This window comes from Danio rerio, chromosome 9, assembly GCF_052040795.2.
Source record: "Danio rerio strain M-AB ecotype USA chromosome 9, GRCz13ab, whole genome shotgun sequence".
In the NCBI taxonomy this organism is placed as follows: Eukaryota; Metazoa; Chordata; class Actinopteri; order Cypriniformes; family Danionidae; genus Danio; species Danio rerio.
In genome coordinates this window covers 6,390,001-6,409,176 of record NC_141029.1, presented here as the reverse complement: position 1 = coordinate 6,409,176, position 19,176 = coordinate 6,390,001, and the positions used below count along the sequence as shown (strand labels likewise).

Here is a 19,176-nt window from a genome sequence, read left to right as displayed (position 1 = left end):
TGTTGAAAAAAAATCTGCTTACTGTAAAACAGAAATTAGGGGAAAAAATAAACAGGGGGGCTAATAATTCTGACTTCAACTGTAGATAGATAGATAGATAGATAGATAGATAGATAGATAGATAGATAGATAGATAGATAGATAGATAGATAGATAGATAGATAGATAGATAGATAGATAGATAGATAGATAGATAGATAGATAGATAGATAGATAGATAGATAGATCTATCTAGGTCACACAGTGGTAATTCAATGTGCTTTACATAAATAAAAGAAACAAGTATAAGAAACAAAAACAATAATAAAAATTTATAAAAAACATATTAAAATGTGTTAACAGGTTTTATATAAATGAAAAAGAAAAGAAAGATATAATAGTGCGACAAAATAGTGCAGAAATACATAATTACTTTAATTATTCTACTGTAACTCTATTGCTGTGATATTACAACTACTTTTAGCAAATTAGCCACAGCAAACTGTTTATCATTCAAATGCATAATTTGTAGCGCTCACTAAATTGAACCTTAAATTAATTACGCTTGAACATATTGTACTTCTGTTCCTCATAAACAAGAAGCCAAGGAGGTTAGTGGAGTTCACTGCAGTTTCGATACACAGTGTTCCGGAAACCCTCCGCAGCAGCACTCACGCAGGTCATGAGGCATTATTGAATTCTTGAATTGACGAGGAAAATAAAAGCGCACATCGGAGATGGGAAAAGGGTTGAAAAAGACATATAAATCGAGTGGAGTTAAGCACCAACCTTGTGCAGAGACACATTCATTGACCTTCTGTCCATTTTCTCCATTTCACCGCCAGCAGAAACAGCCCTTTATTGTAAATATATTTGAAAGCTGTTCTGAACTCCACATGCCCCGACACTTTTTTACCCCTCTAAAGACTTGCTGTGAAAAGGACACCATTGTCAAGTCTGCAATATGCAATCTTGGGTCTATCGATCACATCAGTGACACGTCAATGATCTTTTCTGTCAAGCCTGAGATGACCATCTTACAGTGATCTCTACTAAGCAAAGGAGGCTGTGAAAAATATGTCGTAATTCATTGGCCAAACTTCTGATCAAAGTATTCTCCACAAACACTTCCTGTTCACTTCATTCATGTACACACTCACATTTTTGCCAAAATTCTCCCATATTTTACCATTCTATCCCACTATCATCCTATCATTAATTATTTTTCAATATTTCTGATATATTTTTAATCTTGAAAGCACGCTGAAGTGAAGTTTATTCATAAACAAATTTCGAGAGGATCACGTGCTTATGATTGTTCACAGCTGTTCCAACTTTAGCTAATAACTGCTTATCCTATCAGACGATCCTTAACTCACTATAAATAACCAGACTTTTCTCATATCAATATCTTCGTCTCAAAGAAACCCCCCCCCACCCAACCCTACTTTCCCACCTTTCAAACGGGCGTCACAGTGGCCAGCGATTAGCGATGTTACCTCACAGCAAGAATGCCCCAGGTTTAATTCCTTTCCGAACCAGACCGCATTTCTGTGCGGAGTTTGCTCGTTCTCCCCGTGGTTGCGTGGGTTTTCCCCGGGTCCTCCGGTTTCCTCCCACAGTTCAAAAACAAGCACCCTAACAATTAATCCAAAATATAACCAATATACAATAAACAAGAGGGGGAGTCATCGAGATCTACCCGAGCTAAAACTCCCCTCTCGATTTGCAACAGGAGGGAGCCACGGGCTCGAGGATCTTATAAGCTCAGGGCTCTCTCTCGGGACAGCACGCCAAACTAGCTTTATCATCAATCATCAGCTAAGTGTGAACTCTTGAAATTAGTATTAAAATGTCTGCTTTCACTTTCTTTACATTAAAGATCGACCGTCACCTTTCACATGCTTCCTCTGAACCAGTGAATGCATGCATAAGCGCTGACTGACAGACGCGTTCCGTACAATAAACTGATCCCAGATCAGCTTCTGTACAGAAGACATTGATTTTAACATATAAAGCTGTTCATGGTTCTGCTCCGGGTGACATTTGTGATTTGATATCTATTTCCTCTGCCTCTCGCTGTCTACGCTCTGCCTTGGGTCCTACGCTGTTTCAGCCTCGTGCACACTCAGCACCATGGGAGGTAGGGCGTTCTCTTTCCGTGCACTCAACCTGTAGAACGCTCTTCCCACAAACATTAGGACTGATGGTTCCTTGGACTGTTATAAAGCTCCTTAAAACTCATCTTTAAAGGACTGCTTTTTTTAATTTGTGATATCTCTTTTATTCTTACTGTGTTTTAATTTTTTACTGTGCTTTGTTGTTTTTACTTTCTTGTAAGCTTTTTGGGTCTTAGAAAAGCGTAAATAAAAAGTATTATTTTTATTATTAAATAAAGTACAATATATAATACAATATATAAACATAAAAATAGAATAACAATAGAAATTGTGCTTTAAATGTAAATTCATTTTGCTGTAATTGATTTACAGTCAGTATCTGGTGAACTGCTGCCAGTAGGTTACTGTAAATTCTACAGGGATTTGTTAACAGACTACAGTTTGTATGAATATTTTATTTCGTTTTGTTTTTTAGAGCAACAGTATGTCCACATCAAAAGCTTCTGCGCAGCCTATGATTCAGCAAACATCTGAAAAACAAACCTTGTATACACCAACATTCAGCATGCTATAAACCTGAACAGTGCAGTTACTTTATATCCAAAGAAAAGAAAGCTCTCAGGAGATGCCTATTCAAGTCGTAAAGAAATCTGTGTTTTTGAAACTAATGAAGACTACTGAATTATTTAACCTGGTGTAACGGAGGCCAGCTAGTGTGTGCTGTGCAGGTAAACCTCACTCCTCTGACCTCTAAAGGTGCTATGGCCATGGTCTTTAGCCTCCTTGGTAGAGCACCCAACTCCCATGCAGAAGGTTGCCGGTTCGATACCAGCTCGAAACGGGTTGGGTGGCGTAGGACCGGCAGGGTTACATTGGTGCCGTGACCCAGATGGGAGTGAGGTTTAGGGGGTGAGTGTAACGGAGGCCAGCTAGTGTGTGCTGTGCAGGTAAACCTCACTCCTCTGACCTCTAAAGGTGCTCTAGCGACAGACGCTAGAGGCCATGGTCTTTAGCCTCCTTGGTAGAGCACCCAACTCCCATGCGGAAGGTTGCCAGTTCGATACCAGCTCGGAGCGGGTTGGGTGGCGTAGGACTGGCAGGGTTACACTGGCAAGTTTACGGTTTCAAAATATTTGAAAAGTTTCTTAAAATGAAATATATTGTGTTTAATATGCAAAGAAGTTGTCGAAAAACATATTTTAAAGCTATAATCACAACACCGTGAAACAGTTATATTTTTATCCAAGGTTATCAGGTTGTCAGAATCTTATATATGCTTAAACACAATAAATGTTGTAGATAACTAATGAACAAACAGTTTTGTACTCACTTTGTGCAGGTTGAGGGTGTACGGTGCAGGGTCCCACGCCACCAGCGTTACATTTTTATACAATGAGCTTCTGTTGAACCTATGCATGGGATTCGCCAGGATCTGCACACAAAGCAGACAACAAGTTATACTGAGAAGACAAACAGAAAAGGGAAATAAAAACACAAAACTCAGGAGTAACAAGTTCATTGGGTAGCCAGAAAAAAAATACACACACATATATATATATATATATATATATATATATATATATATATATATATATACACATACATATATATATATATATATACACATACATATATATATATATATATATATATATATATATATATATATATATATATATATATATATATACACACACACACACACACACACACACACACACACACACACACACACACACACACACACACACACACACACACACACACACACACACACGTATTTGTACCTGACGAGCGGTCACATCAAGAGAACACAGCCTCATATGTAGCTCTGAGATCATTAATATGCATCCAGCTATGTCTGATAAGCAACAACTTTTGTTTACTTTTGTTTTGTTTAAAAATACAACATGATGCATCTTGATCTGTCTCTTTAGTCAATTTTAAATATAGTTTAGCCTTTAGCCTAATCCCATGAACAAAAGAGGTTAACAATACTCTGATTGGGTTTATATTTGACTGTTCTGCAGCCATCATGCTCTGTGTGTGAGAGAGACAGAAAGAATTACAGTACTTAATTACTTAATTATCTCCAACACTGCCTGAATATTGCACATGAATCGTTTAGACCATTTTCATTGTGTCTTTATGAAGAATCTTTTTTTTTTTTCGGAGCCTGCCAGCACACCAGCACACAGACACAGGTCCTTTTGTGTACAACAGAATGGGTTTGAAACAGACGTGGGTGAGTAAATGGCATTTCTTTATTTCCCAACTTTTTCTCAAAAGCTACATTGTAATTAGCTAATAAGCATCAGTTTTATACCCAGAGATCCATTCATTTGTTAAATCGAGACACTGCAGGTGTTTTTTTTTTTGTTTTGTTTTTAAGTACATGTCCATTTTGTGAATTTTGGGCTTTCTGTCATTTAAAAAAGTATAAGGAAAAAGAAACACTTTTGAGTATTGAACAGCGCACATTGCAACGTTTCGTTTTTCTGCCTATTATGTTATTGACTGTTCTTTTAGACTTGACTATTTTTTAGACTTCTGACATTAACATTAGATTTATTATGATGATTTTGAAGTGCAGTGCATTTGCATAAAATATAATAAGCCAATCACAAGCATTGATAAATACAGTGGAGTAAAGATACAAATGAAGCAAATTAAGAGATCACATGCAAAAACCTAAGTGCCATCTGAAATGTTTTACTATAATTAGCATTTTTCTCAGGTGTAGATTCAGAAACTTTACATTTATGACATAGAATCGGTTATATGCGTTGCCTTTTGTTGCATATAAAGGTTGTAAAAGAAAAATATAAGTATGCATTTAAAATGTTCAGGCACAACTTGAATGATCAATTGTAAAACAGTGTATCATGTCTCTTTACAAAATATAATCTTTCTTACAAACATAATTTCTTGTGCCTAAATTCTTTAAAGTGGCATACATGCTTACACAGTCAAAGGCCTTAAAAACACAAGCAAATGATGAACTAATTGGCAGTGGTGTAAAGTAACTTATTACAAATACTTAAATTACTGTAATTGAGTAGTTTTTCAATCAGACTGAATACAATCTTACATTAACAACACATGGCAAGCAACGCGTTGAGATTAGCAAATAATCATTTTAGATTCAAAACAGCCCAACAAGTTGTAGTTTAGCACGTGTGCAGGGGCTGCAGTTTGGTGTGTTTTTATGTGTCTGTGTGAAGCGGAGAGCTGAACAGTGCATCGTCGATGAAGTAAGCATGCCCAGGCCCGAATGTAATATGAGTGTGGCCCGTCGGGGGAGACGGGAGTGGGGGACAAGCGTGCTTTGGACTGGTTCAAAGTACCTGTACATAGTGTGAGTACGCCTTATACTCAACACAAATCACTGCACTATTTAACATTTGCACATTTAAAAATTGCACTGATTCATTTATTTGAACTGTACATGCCCACTGCACGAGGACATTTGTAGTTATGTACACACCCACTGTACATATACATTTGTAATTATGTTTATCTATCTGCACACTTCTGATTAATAATAGCAATCTGTACATATATTCATTTATTGTAAATCTCTGTTAATAGCTGATCCAACCTGTATATAATGTACATACTACATCCATCTGTAAATATCACCATAGTTTTTCTACAACTGCACTTTATAACTTATACCTGTATCCTGCGCTTGCTGCTATTGCACTGCTGGTAAGACCTAAACTGCATTTTGTTGCCTTGTACTTGTACATGTGTAATGACAATTAAGTTGAATCTAATCTAATCTAATTTAATGAAATAACGCCTCATAAAAATATTTAAAGAACATTTTTTTTTTTAAGAAAATGTCAAGATTCATCTGGGGAAATCATAACTACTAGATCATTTTCACTCTAATCACCAGCAGTCTCTTGTCTTAAAAGTGACAAAGGACTCATCGCAGTGGTCTCTGTCAGCAAGGTATGTGTGTGTGTGTGTGTGTGAGAGAGAGAGAGAGTGTTTGTTTCCACTAGATCACTCAAATCCATCTAAAAAAACAAACAGCCAGAGGACGAGCCAGAGGCTATTCCAAAGAGATCAGCTTTAATTCTATGGCTGCTTTCACAGAGAACTAGCAAGAAAACTTCAAACGTGGCTCACCTGAGAGTTGATGATGCGTATGGTGGTTTTATTCCCAACGTCTCTTTCATAACCCACAGTAGGAGCTGTATTAAACCGCAGCACTGCATCATGGGAGTCTGGAATGACAGAAATTAGAGCTTTAATCGTGTGGCGCGTCACACTGATCTCCATTTAAAGTGCCATCAACAAAAGCGTTTCCCTCCTGCCCATCTTCAGCAAAACAACAGCAGTTCAGCAATCCAAATGGACTCTTTTGGATTAAAAAGATTTCTTAATGCATTTAAAAAAAATGACATGCAACAACATGAGGGTGACAATCTCCTAAAAAGGGAACCGCCATATGTGAAACATGTCACAGGTCACAGCCCTCCGAAACTAATCGGGGAGAAAAAAATTGCTCATGAAATTGCATGATTGCGTAATTCCCACAACTCAAAAGGTAACTCAAATGCGTTTAGGAGCCAAAATAAACTTGCCCAAAAAGTCTGTTTCATCTGTTGCTGAAAAACTTCAAACAAACTTTTTTTTTTTTCACCCAGAAAATGGCACCATCTCAATTTGGTGCACACATTGCAGGGTTCAACGCTACGGATTTTTTTCTAGGTTTTTACTTGCCGTGCCTTTTACTGACCCCACCAGGAAAAACAAAAAAGAAGTTAATAGCTATTTCTTAGCCACATACTTCAAATAATATTGAACATTCAGAATATGTGTGTTACCCAAATAATGACTAAATCATGTGCAGTCATGAATAATTAAGAAGCAGGCTCCTCTCATAGGATAAGAAAACTCAGCTATGAATAATAATGAGAAACCGATTCAAACTTGTTTTTATTCAAACCACCTATTCAAACTTATCATTGCACTTGCAGTTTTGCGCTACGTCGGCAATTTTGATCCCGCCACAAAAATCATTTTAAACCCGGAAGCTGAATTTAGCTGACAAAAGCTCAAAATTAGCCAGTTTTTCCGACAATTAAAGCTAACAGGTGCGAAGATTGTCTTACCTGAGGGTCAACACACACAAATCTGTTAAAATCTCAAAAAAAGTACTCTAGGGTCTTGTGAACCTTTAAGGAAATTTATGTAACGTAACGTTCATTATTTTACAGTAAATTTCTGTAATTTACTGCCTAATATTTTGTTTTGTTTAGTTTTTTTAGGCAACCCAGCTGCTGAAAAAAAACAACAACAACAAAAAAAAAATGCAAAATAACATGTTTTCTTTACTGTAACGCCTGGTTCAAACACGTATATTTATTATCAATACACTTACATGAACGGACACAGGAAGAACATGGGGTGAAGACAAACATCAACTTAGCAAGAATATCGGACAAGGAACTAACTGAATACAGGGACTTAAATACACAGGAGATGATGAACCGATTACATACAGGGTTGAGACACAGGTGGAGGTGATGAACATAATGACATGGCGGGATAACAGAACAAAGGAGCACATGGTGAGTGTCACATGATGAAAAGTAAACATACGCGGGAGACTGGGTGTGACATTTACAGTGTGGATTGAACAAAAATCTAATGAATTGTGTTGTTTCAGTTCATTTTAAATAAGAAATTTGAACAATAAGTCAAAATAATTTGAATGTATGGAACAAGTAAATGAAGAAAAAATTTAAACTATGCCTTGTAAAAATGCTTAAGTTGAGGAAATTAGGTTATTATTTTAATCTCCTGTACATGCATAGGAGTGTGGTGGTGGAATCGTGAGGACGTGTCAGTATGTCAGTAATCAGAAAGATTGCAGAGGTCTGGTAAACACGTTCCTCACTCTGTTCAAGCCTGTAATCTGATGTCAGGGACTGCACGAGCAGCTTGTTTAACAGAGTACAAAGTTAGATGTCATTTATTACGGAGTTCACCTCTGGATGGTTTTTATTGATTGGATATCTTCCATTTAATCTGCCGTGTGATTGAGTGACTTTAAAGGTCATGGTGAGTTCATAGAAAAATGAGAGCCGGCCTCCACTGTGGCTCTTAAATGTCACTCACAATTCCACCTATTCAAACTTGGGACGTCACATCTCATTATGTGAGCAGGTGACAATCAATAGCAATTGGGAAGAAATAAAAGTCTTCATTTTGGGCGTTATTCACTCCACATCAGGCCATTGGAACAAGCCGAAAGGATTTTTGTGCACACTTTTCTTAACGGGATTGTTCTCTTAAAATAGATTTTAAGATCCTTTAGGCCAAGGTTTTTTAAAGTCTAAGACAGTGGGCCTCCCTTTTGAAACAACTTATCCATTGGCGCCCCCTCCTCCCAAACACGCACGCACGCACGCACACACACACACACAGACACACACACACATATATATATATATATATATATATATATATATATATATGTATATATATATATATATATATATATATATATATATACATATATACAGTATATATAAAGACACAGACAGATGTCAGACTGTTAACTCACTTTTATCATCATTTGCATGAAAGTGCAATTATTTACAGAGTAATAACAAGTATTTTAATATAACGTTTTTAAAACTAGGATGATGGTTCAATATGAATAAAACAGATCCAAGAACTGGCCATCCCAGTCAAAACAGTCGAACAGTCGAAGTTTAGTGGGTCTCATGCTGTCATTAGCCAAAATATTTTGACAAACCACACATAAAGGTCGTGGTTCATCAGCTGGTCCTGTCCACGTAAATCCTAAACTCAAATACTGATCATCATATCGTCGTCTTTTGGGTTTAAACCCTGAACTTGAAGGCTTTTGTGGCGAGGGGGTGTGGCCGAGAGCCGTAGGAAGAGCTGCCGTCCGTTTGTTTTGGTTTAGACGGCAGCCTCCGTGAGGAGCTGCCGTCACTGTTATTAATAAATCATTTTAAAACTGCGTCGGTTCTCCGCCTCCTTCTTCCCGGCGGCCAAAGGGCCGTGAACTTCATTACAGCTTTGAATCGGGGGGTCTCAGAAACCGACCCATTGTATTAGCAGGCATATACCTGTATTGGCAGGCTTGCCAAACAGAAGCGAATTCACAGCTATGGCCTTCTGGGTATAAAAGGTTTTCTTACATTTGACGTATTATTTTTTTTGCTTTGTTTAATTAAAACGTTTAAATATAATAAAAAAAATACATACAATAATTAAACATAATAATTATATTTTTATTATATTATATTTTTTCCCGCGCCTCCCCTGACATGCTCTGGCGCCCCCCAGGGGAGGCGCGCCTCACACTTTGAAGACCCCTGCTTTAGGCACATCAACAGTACACATTTCCTTTATCTGACCCATTAATTTCAGGTTTTGGAGTCTCGTTTAATGTTCTGATGAGTTGATTGAGGTGTGTTTGAATAGGGAGAGGTTGAAAATGTGTACTGTTGGTGTGCCTTTAGCAACAGCTTTGAGAAACACTGCCTAAACACTGCCATTAAGTTCCCCTCAAAATAAAAATAAAAACACTACTGCTTTCAAACCTTTATTAGTTTTCACTGTTGATGTTGACACAAAATTTGATGTTAAAAAAGCCGAAAGTCAGTAACCACTGACATCTAAAATAGGAAAAAACAAATAATATGGAACCAAATACTATAGCTACTATTTTTCAACATTTTTCAAAATATCTTCTTTTGTGTTCAACAGTAGACAAAACAAGTGAAGGGTGAGTAAATGATGACTGAATCTTGATTTTGGGTGCACTATCCCTTTAAGTTCCACAAATGCCTTAAAACAATGTTTCCAAGCTTTAAAACCCACACTTTTGAATCAACTTTACTTAAAGGATACCTACAGTAGGTGAGAGTTCAATGTGGCCATTACCGCCACACAATCTACCGCCGCCGCTTAAAACAAAAGGTATGACCACATTTTGCGACTATGCCGCCAGGTGGCACAAAGGTACGGGATGCAAATGGACAGAAATAGACTATACATTAGCTGTAAATACTCTGCTACTTGTAAATAAAGAAAAGCAATACAAATTTTGTAAGCTGTTTAGACAGAACCGTGTGTCCACTGTCCTATTGGAGTGATAGAAACACAACTAATCTCTTTAAAAGTTCCCTGATGTTAATATTTAATCCAAATCACAGTGATTTTGAGGGCCACTGCAACGTAGCGTAGGAGTGCGGTTCCTAGTCCACCAAATTGATTGACAGGCGCTATATTTCTATAATAACAACATGTAAACACATGATTACAGAACATTTCTTTTGCAAATTAACTGGGATTAAAATATTTGTTCCAACTCTGTGATTTTAAATTTTATAACATTTTTAAAACAGAGCCTGTTTGCAATAAAGACAGTAAAATTGCCATGTAATTCTTAACCACTATAATCATCATGGTATATAATCGCATGGTATCAGAAAAAAGGCACATTTATATTTGTGTGTGTGTGTTTGTACTGCAAATGGCATGTGTGTAATTCATCATGTCAGAAAGGCTTGAATAAACTCCATCACAAACACATGAAATAAACTTGGTATTTTTGACTAGTGAGCTGTATTTCAGCTTCATCCATGTCTCTCCCTATCACTGACTGCTGTTTATTTAACATAACGCATGATGAGAAGTGAACATGTTAGCTGGAGCGGTGGATGGGGAGAACGAGCTCATTAGCATTTAAGTGGGGTGGGGATAGGGGGGGTTAAGGGGGTGATGTTGTCGTGCTCGAACTGCAAAGCGGGGTGAGGAGGACCAATTGAACAGCAGTTTAGGAACGACGTTCAACAACATCTAGCCAATGAGTGATGTGGATTTTGTCAGATGACTGCATTTTGGTTCTTTTCATCTGGTTCGGACCAAAGCCAGCAGTGTGTTGTTAAAACGACCTCAAAGACGACAGAAAATGCTACAATGTATCATTTATTGCCCTTGGTCCTGACCAAATGAAACAAATTACAGATGTGAAAGCACCCTTACCCTTACATCTTGTAAAAAAGGGGAAAATAGGTGCCATTTAAAAACAAACAAAACAAGCAAACAAACAAAAATGGTATGTAAAAAAGTAAGTATTTACGTATTTCATAAAATGCAACTTCTCAAATATATAATGAAAGATAGAAATAGACTAATCTATTTAGAAATTGAAATTGTATTAAAATAAAATGAAGACAAGGTTGCTGTTGTTGCTAATATTGTTTATATTATTTAAATTAAATCATTCTAATAATATAATACAGGCACAGTTTTTATCATTAAAATGAACCTAATAAATGTTTACAATTTTATATATGACAACAACAACAGCACAGCAGTATTAAAATAAAAGAGTTACATAAAAATAATGCACAATAAAAATATATGTATTGATATATTTGATAATGTATACCTTTAAAAATGGCTAAATTAAATTGATTAATTTAAGTACTAAACTTAAAGTTAAAACAATACAAATAACACATGAATTTACTCCTTGTACTGATAACAAAACAGATATTTTACCATTAGGCTTTACAATTACAATATATTCAATTATGAAAATTAAAGCTTATTTAAATGTATTCATTTAGCTGTTTTTATTAGTGCCAAATCACAACACTGTTTAAGCTATTTCAACATCCAACCAACCCACACACACACAAACACACACCCACACAGGATCACAATGATCTCATCTAATCCAGCAGTGCTCTCTAGTGGATAAAGAGAGTACTGTTTGCAGTATTTAAACAAAACACATTCACATGAATGCAATCTAGACAGTAGAGGAAGAACAGTGTTTCCCCTCGGATGTGACTTGACAGTGACTGAGTCTCTGAAGGAAACCCTTGTTCCTCATCCATCTCTCCTTCAGCTGACAGGCCGTTTATTGGCCTTCATCAACCAGCAATATTTCCAGTGCAGTACATCTGAGCCTGACATTGAGCATGTCCTTTCTTTTCTGACAGGGACATCAATCTTCAGAGATAATAGAAGGAGGGGAAATAATAAAATAAAAATAAACAGACAGACAGACAAACACACAAAAAATAAATAAATGATAGACAGACAGATAGACAGATAGACAGACAGACAGACAGACAGATATTGTTTTGGTTTGATTTGGAATTTCCCCAACTAATCGCAGGGGCAGGGGGACCAGAGTGAGTGCTCCGACTTGCCCCCCCGCCCCCTGGTCCTTTCTGGTCAAAACCATTAACTTTTAAAGGAAGTTAGGTTTAGGTATTAGGTAGGGTTAGGGGATGTAGAATAAGATAATGCACAATATATTTATAAGTACTATTAAACAGCCAATGAAGTAACAATAGCTTGATAGCAAGCCACTAGTCCACAGTAAATGGTCACTCTGATTTTTCAACAGCAGTCTGTCATATCACAGACACTTTGTGTACTATGCTTACGTGCCTTCAGGATACACACTGAACTACCACTAGGTGGCAGATGAAGACCAAATTTTAGAATGCTAAACATTTAGCCAGCATATGTCCATGTATAGCCAACAACTTTTCTGGAAAATAATAATTAAAATAATAAAATAAAATATGCTGGCATTTAACAGAAAAGGCTAACTGAAGCATCATTATTATTCCACTCAACTATACTACAACTATACTACAATATACACCAAATGATGGCACAAGAGTCTGAATTTATACAGCAAATACTAGAAACTGTGACCGTGCTTTCTGACCATTTATGGGTAATAAATTCAAACCATTTTACAGACACTGGCTGCCAAGAGGCTGCACAATTCAGGAAAATAAAACATAATTATGATTTTCCTGATAAGAGTAGAGGTTGTGATTTAAAAGGCAATTTCATTTGAATGCTCCAGGTCTTGTGTGCTTATAGGACTACACAATAATGCTGAAAATAGTGATTATATATCAAATCGACTATAAACAACAACAACAACAATATATTTCTGGGAGCCTTCGAGTTTATTATAGCTTGCATTATGTTTTGTGTATTTATTAATTGCATTTGATTTACTTCTTTCAAACGGAAAAATCATACACAAAACAATTCTTTAAACAAAATGCATTAATTCCATGTATTACAGTGTAAAAATATGACACAAATTCAAGAAAACAAATAAATGTTTATGTTATTTTAACTTATGTCAAAAAGTATGTTTAGTTTTAAAGTTTAACTTAAGATTGTTACATCAACTGAACTTTTCTAGTCATTTCAACTTGAAGCTGGCTAAAAATAGTAAAGCAAAAACATGTAAAGAATTTGAAATGTTTATCATACAAGTTTCCATTTTTATTATGCTTCTTCACAGATGCCACACCGTTTAAAAGGAATTCTGCGTAAATATTAGTTTATATACAGCTAAAATCCTGCCAGGCTTAATTTAGAGGAAAAATTAATGTTTAATTTTTCTGTCCTAAAAACATATCTGTTATACAGCATTAGAGCAATTTTTAAATTGGAAAAATCTTATGTTGCCTTATTGTTTTTTTTCTGAGATAATTATTGTAATTTGAATACTAATTGGTGGTTTTCTGGGCAGTCTTAACAGAATTCAGGTGCAGAAATTGCATAATCACAATGCAAACTATGCTTTTATTAACTTTGCTGTCTCTCGTTTCTAGTCCAAATATCTAAAAAGTCTTAAAGTAAAAGTCAAAATTGAGTTTTTCCTTAAAACAAGTAAATTAATCTGCCAACCTGGGAAGTAAAATAACACTGTTTTCGCTTTAAAATGTGGATATTATTTCAGTCACATCCTATGCATTTTGTTTCTCCTGGATTACCCAGAACCACTAAAACGCTGCCTGCTGACTGCTAAAACAGCCTGTACGTTCTTACTGCTGGACACCGAGTGAAGAAAGTCCATCAGATTAGAGTCTGAAGAAAGAAAATGCTCTCCATTTTGGTGAGCAATAAAGCATCAGACATTCAGCAAGCGGACTGTGGGCGTGTGGAGGCGTTCCGTCTGAGACTAGGATGGTAGACGCATTTAGAGCCAAAAAAACAAGTAACAACTCAGAGATTAAACAGCACTGCACATGATAGTAGCGATAATGTGCATCAAATCTGGAATATCTGTGCTTATACCTGGATACAACCAATGTTTTTGACCTTAATCTTTCATGTATAGTACAAGCAGACGCAGACCTTGGCATCTTATTAGCTAGAGACTTCCGGTTTCATTTACTTCCATTGATATTTAGCTTGTTAATGCTTATTGATGTTGCAAAGTTATCCTTAATTTTCGTGTACGTATTGTCATAAACTTGAATGTTTATCCGTGTTTATTGTTATAGTCTGAATTCCTATGGGCGGAAGTCGTAAAATAATGGCAGAATGGAGTTCACTTCTGCATTGCATAATAAAGTCAATAAACCACAAAGTACATTGTTACTAACACACTCACATTTCCCTAGCAAAACTTCAAGGGAAACTACAGACTTGATTACTGAAAAGTGTTTTTAATTATACCGGATGCAATCGTGAAACTGCAGTGCATTGCAAAATCTTGTGATGTCTTGGAGTTTGGTAAATGTTGGGACATGTAAATGAAATTACACCTGACAAGTGCATGAAATGGACTGTTGGTGTGAATATTAAAATTCATTCACTTATTTTCTTTTCTGCTTAGTCTCTTTACTAACCAGGGGTCACCACAGTGGAATGAACCGCTAACTTATCCAGCATTTGTTTTACTATTAATATTTTATTTTATTTACTGTCAAACTGTCTCTCTTGCAGGATTGTTTAGTCTCCATTAACAAATGGATGGCAGACAATTATTTAGCAACTGAATTCTGATAGGGGACGCAGTGGCGCAGTAGGTAGTGCTGTCGCCTCACAGCAAGAAGGTAGCTGGGTCGCTGGTTCGATCCTCGGCTCAGTTGACGTTTCTGTGTGAAGTTTGCATGATCTCCCTGTGTTCGCGTGGGTTTCCTCCGGGTGCTCTGGTTTCCCCCAAGAAAATTTTCACAGTATGTCTGATAATATTTTTTCCTCTGGATAAAGTCTTATTTGTTTAATTTCAGCTAAAATAAAAGCAGTTTTTAGTTTGTTGTTTTTTTAACACCCTTTAAAGGAAAAAAATATTAGCCCCTTTAAGCTATTTTTTTTTTCAATTTGCAACAGAACAAACTATCGTTATACAATAACTTGCCTAATTACCCTAACCTGCCTAGTTAACCAAATTAACCTAGTTAAGCCTTTAAATGTCACTTTAAGCCAGGGGTCATCAAACTTATTCCTGGAGGGCAGGTTTCCTGCAGATTTTAACTCCAACCCTAATCAAACACACCTAAACAAGCTAATCAAGGTCTTCCTAGGTATACTTGAAACAAACAGGCAGGTGTGTTGAGGCAGGTTTTAGCTAAACCCTGGAGGGACACCGGCCCTCCGGGACTGAGATTGGTGACTCCTGCTTTAGGCTGTCTAGAAGTGTCTTGAAAAATATCTAGTCGAATATTATTTACCGTCATCATGGCAAAGATAAAATAAATTTGTTATTAGAGATGAGTAACTAAAACTACTATGTTTAGAAATGTGTTGGAAAAAGTTACTCTCCGTTAAACAGAAATTGGGAAAAAAATAAACAGGGAGGCTAATAACTTTGACTTCAACTGTGTGTGTGTGTTTGTATATATATATATATATATATATATATATATATATATATATATATATATATATATATATATACATATATACATACATACATACATATATATATATATTTATACATATATATATATATATATATATATATATATATATATATATATATATATATATATATATATATATATATATATATATATATATATATATATATATATATATATATATATATAGTTATAGTTATATTAGAGGTGTAACGGTTCACAAAAATCACAGTTCGGTTCGGACACTCTTCATTTTCTCATCACCCCAGTGCCCGGGAGACACGCATTCCCGGGTGAAAATACTGTCCCAATCCACCACTGCTAGACTCAAAACCAAGTGCTCTGCATCACAATTACAACACCGTATATTCCAAGGTATGTAAATCCCAGATAACAACCGCTGAATAACACAGGCTCACTGGGAACTTCAAAATCACTTTAACCATCAGTGAATATGCTCTTGTCAATATACTTTCATCCACACTCATAAATTGGCTTGTCTTTGTCACTTGTAAACGAATAATATGTAGGTCTTGTAAATGAATAATGCACAGGTTATTGTACTGTGTACTCCATAAGGTCCACTCAGCTGGTTTAGTTTCAATCAGCTTTAAAGAATTATAAACTACTACAGCTCAAAACAATGTTTAGCATCTCTTTTTCTATGTTTTGTGGCTAGAAGTTGTTATAAGCTGGATAAAGTACATCCAGTATGGTTGTTTTTGCTGAAATAAAGCATGACAGGCTTATCAGCATGTTGTATATGACTGAAGGGCTTTATTCTGCAGAAACAAGTTCGCTGGATATAGTTTATCTCTAGCTTAGTCAATAGTGATCCATAAAAAAGGGTATTTTTGGCGTTAGGTGTGCCAATTGGTATACAGAATGCACATTTTACAGAAAGTACAATTAAAATGTTAATACTTCGTTTTCATTTGAGACATACAAGCATTGATCTTTTTGTGCCAATTCTTTTATATGTAACATTCAATATAATAATCGAAAAGTTGAGATTTGTATGCATGTTCTCGACAAATATTGCCAGACTTGATATCAGATCATACGATGGCAAGATACCCAGTTTACACGGTGTTGGCAGAGATGATCTGAATGCACAGAAGAAGCCTGAGTAAAATGAGGTTGAGTAGAGCTGAGCGGGCGGCAGGCTTCTCGCTGAGAGCTCTGGCAGATCTGATCTTGGCTGCGCTGTGGATTTTGTTGGCTCTCTGACTCGTCCTTCAGTATATCTGGAGGGCAAACTAGGTTGGCAGGACTGATGGGAAATGTTTAGACAAAGACAAGCTGAATTTAAAAGACAGGTTTAAAGGGGTTGTAAAGAAAAACAACCTGATCAAAAATGGCATTGGACTAAATGAATAGGTAAAGAAAATCAATGGCAGTCACATTTATACATAGTTTGTAAACTGCCATTGCCACTATATATCTATTACAATAGTAATGCATACAGCATAGCTGTATGGTGCAATTAGCCAGGTTGCATTCCAAAGGATTTGGTCATTTTTTTTAGATAGAAGGTGATAAAAATGCTAATTATCAATTCAATTCTGTTGACAAAATATTTTTCAGTTTAACGTTAGAGCATAAATTGTAGATAGTTACATTGAATTCTGCTAAATTGACACTTTTTTGTAAAAAAAAAATATAATTTTGTCTGGCTTCTGTTCACTATGGTGTCACATGACACATTCAGAAGCATAAAATGTGCACCACGCACTGGTAAAGAATGTAGAATGATAGGCTTCCAGGAGTGCCAACACAAACGTCTCACAGAATGCTCCTGTCATTAACAACAAGGTCCTGGAGAACACTATGTGACCACCCTTTTCAAAGAATCGCAGTAGCCGTTGGTTAGGGGGTGTCCCATCCAGCACCTCATAAATCAAATTAAGTTTGTCACACAAGTTCACAGCATAATGGCCCGTTTCCACTGAGTGGTGAGGTACGATTTGGTTTGGTACGCTTTTATGGCCATTTCCACTGTCAAAAGGCCTACCGAACCGAACCACTTTTTTGGCACCCTTTCAAAAGGGTACTAAACACACAAAAAGCAGAGCTAGACGCGCAGCTAAACGCTATTGGTGTACAGAGATACGCCATTCGCTTACGCAACAAGCCAGAATGAAAACAAAAACCTGCCATGTAGAAAAAACAGCAGAGAGATCTTTTACAGCGTAAATATAAATAAATAAATAAATAAATATATATATATATATATATATATATATATATATATATATATATATATATATATATATATATATATATATATATTAAGGGTGTCACGATTTCGATTTTAATCGAAAATCGATCGAAATTCATGCTCGATTTCGATTATCGAATCAAAAAATAGAATCGTCAATGCTGCCACGCCCCCATGTCACGTCAGCTTGGCTTGCCAAGCGGGAAAAAACACGCTTGTTGAAGTGCTTGTTAAACTGTGCAGACGCAGGAGACCCGTCAACAGAGCTTAAACCTTCAGGGCTCGACAATAAGGACTGCCTGATAGCCCGGGGCCAGCGTGCGAGACGCCCGGGCCAGTGTACATTGCTACCTTGTTGACTGACAGATTGAGCCAGAGCTGCGTGCTGCGACTGTCTGTCAATTGTGTGCAAATACAGTCTCTGCTCTACTGAGCGGATCGATTGTAGTGAGAAAACAAAACAATGCAACGAACTAACGACCCAGGCTATATCACAGTGTATTATGATCGTGTAATAGCCATATATACGGCTATATGAAGAGAGAATGATGAGCGGGCGAGATGTCATTCTTACCGGTAAATGCGAAAGTGAAAGCATGCTGAAATATTACCGAGAGCTGTTTATCCAGCCTGATCTCGGTTTATCCGTCAGGAAAATTGACCGAAATTACTATCTGTTAATTTTTCCATATTTTAATCATATAATATGTTGTATTAGGCCTGTTGTTTTGTTCATTTCCGCACTGACAGCTCGCAAGAAAGATTTACATTGATCTGATGCAGTCTCGGTTCATCTGCTATGTCTCTCTATAATTTAAGCCTACAATGCAGAATTCTAGCCAACGTTTCTTTAATAGAATAATTAATTCAATACATCGATTTTTACAAAACCTGAAAATTGAAATGAGGCTTTGTATATTTGAGAAAGTCTGACCTCTGCTTTATATTCGGTGACGATGTCTGTGGGTTGTTAAAATTAAAGTGCACATTTTCACTTATAAAATATTCTATACACAAGTGCTCTAAAGTTTGGGGTCAGTATGATTGTTAAATATGTTAAACTAAGCTTCTTCTGCTCACCAAGGCTGCAATTATTTCATCATAAATACAAATTATGAAATGTTGCAATACAAAATAAATAAGTAGTTTATCA

At 36.3% G+C, this 19,176-nt stretch overlaps 1 protein-coding gene and 1 long non-coding RNA gene across 4 annotated transcripts in view; both read right to left on the bottom strand.

Moving 5' to 3' along the window:
- The window catches only part of LOC147842240 (uncharacterized), a 1,176,585-nt gene that overhangs the window by 560,000 nt on the left and 597,409 nt on the right, over positions 1-19,176 (bottom strand). The gene's annotated exons all lie outside the window — the stretch shown is intronic.
- The window catches only part of st6gal2a (ST6 beta-galactosamide alpha-2,6-sialyltranferase 2a), a 117,337-nt gene that overhangs the window by 14,295 nt on the left and 83,866 nt on the right, over positions 1-19,176 (bottom strand). For all 3 annotated transcript variants that reach the window (XM_087266270.1, XM_087266269.1, NM_001159914.2), the window contains 2 exon segments: positions 6,240-6,337; positions 3,430-3,531 (listed from right to left, as the gene is read on the bottom strand). In XM_087266270.1, coding sequence (XP_087122396.1) covers positions 3,430-3,531; positions 6,240-6,337 — 200 coding nt within the window.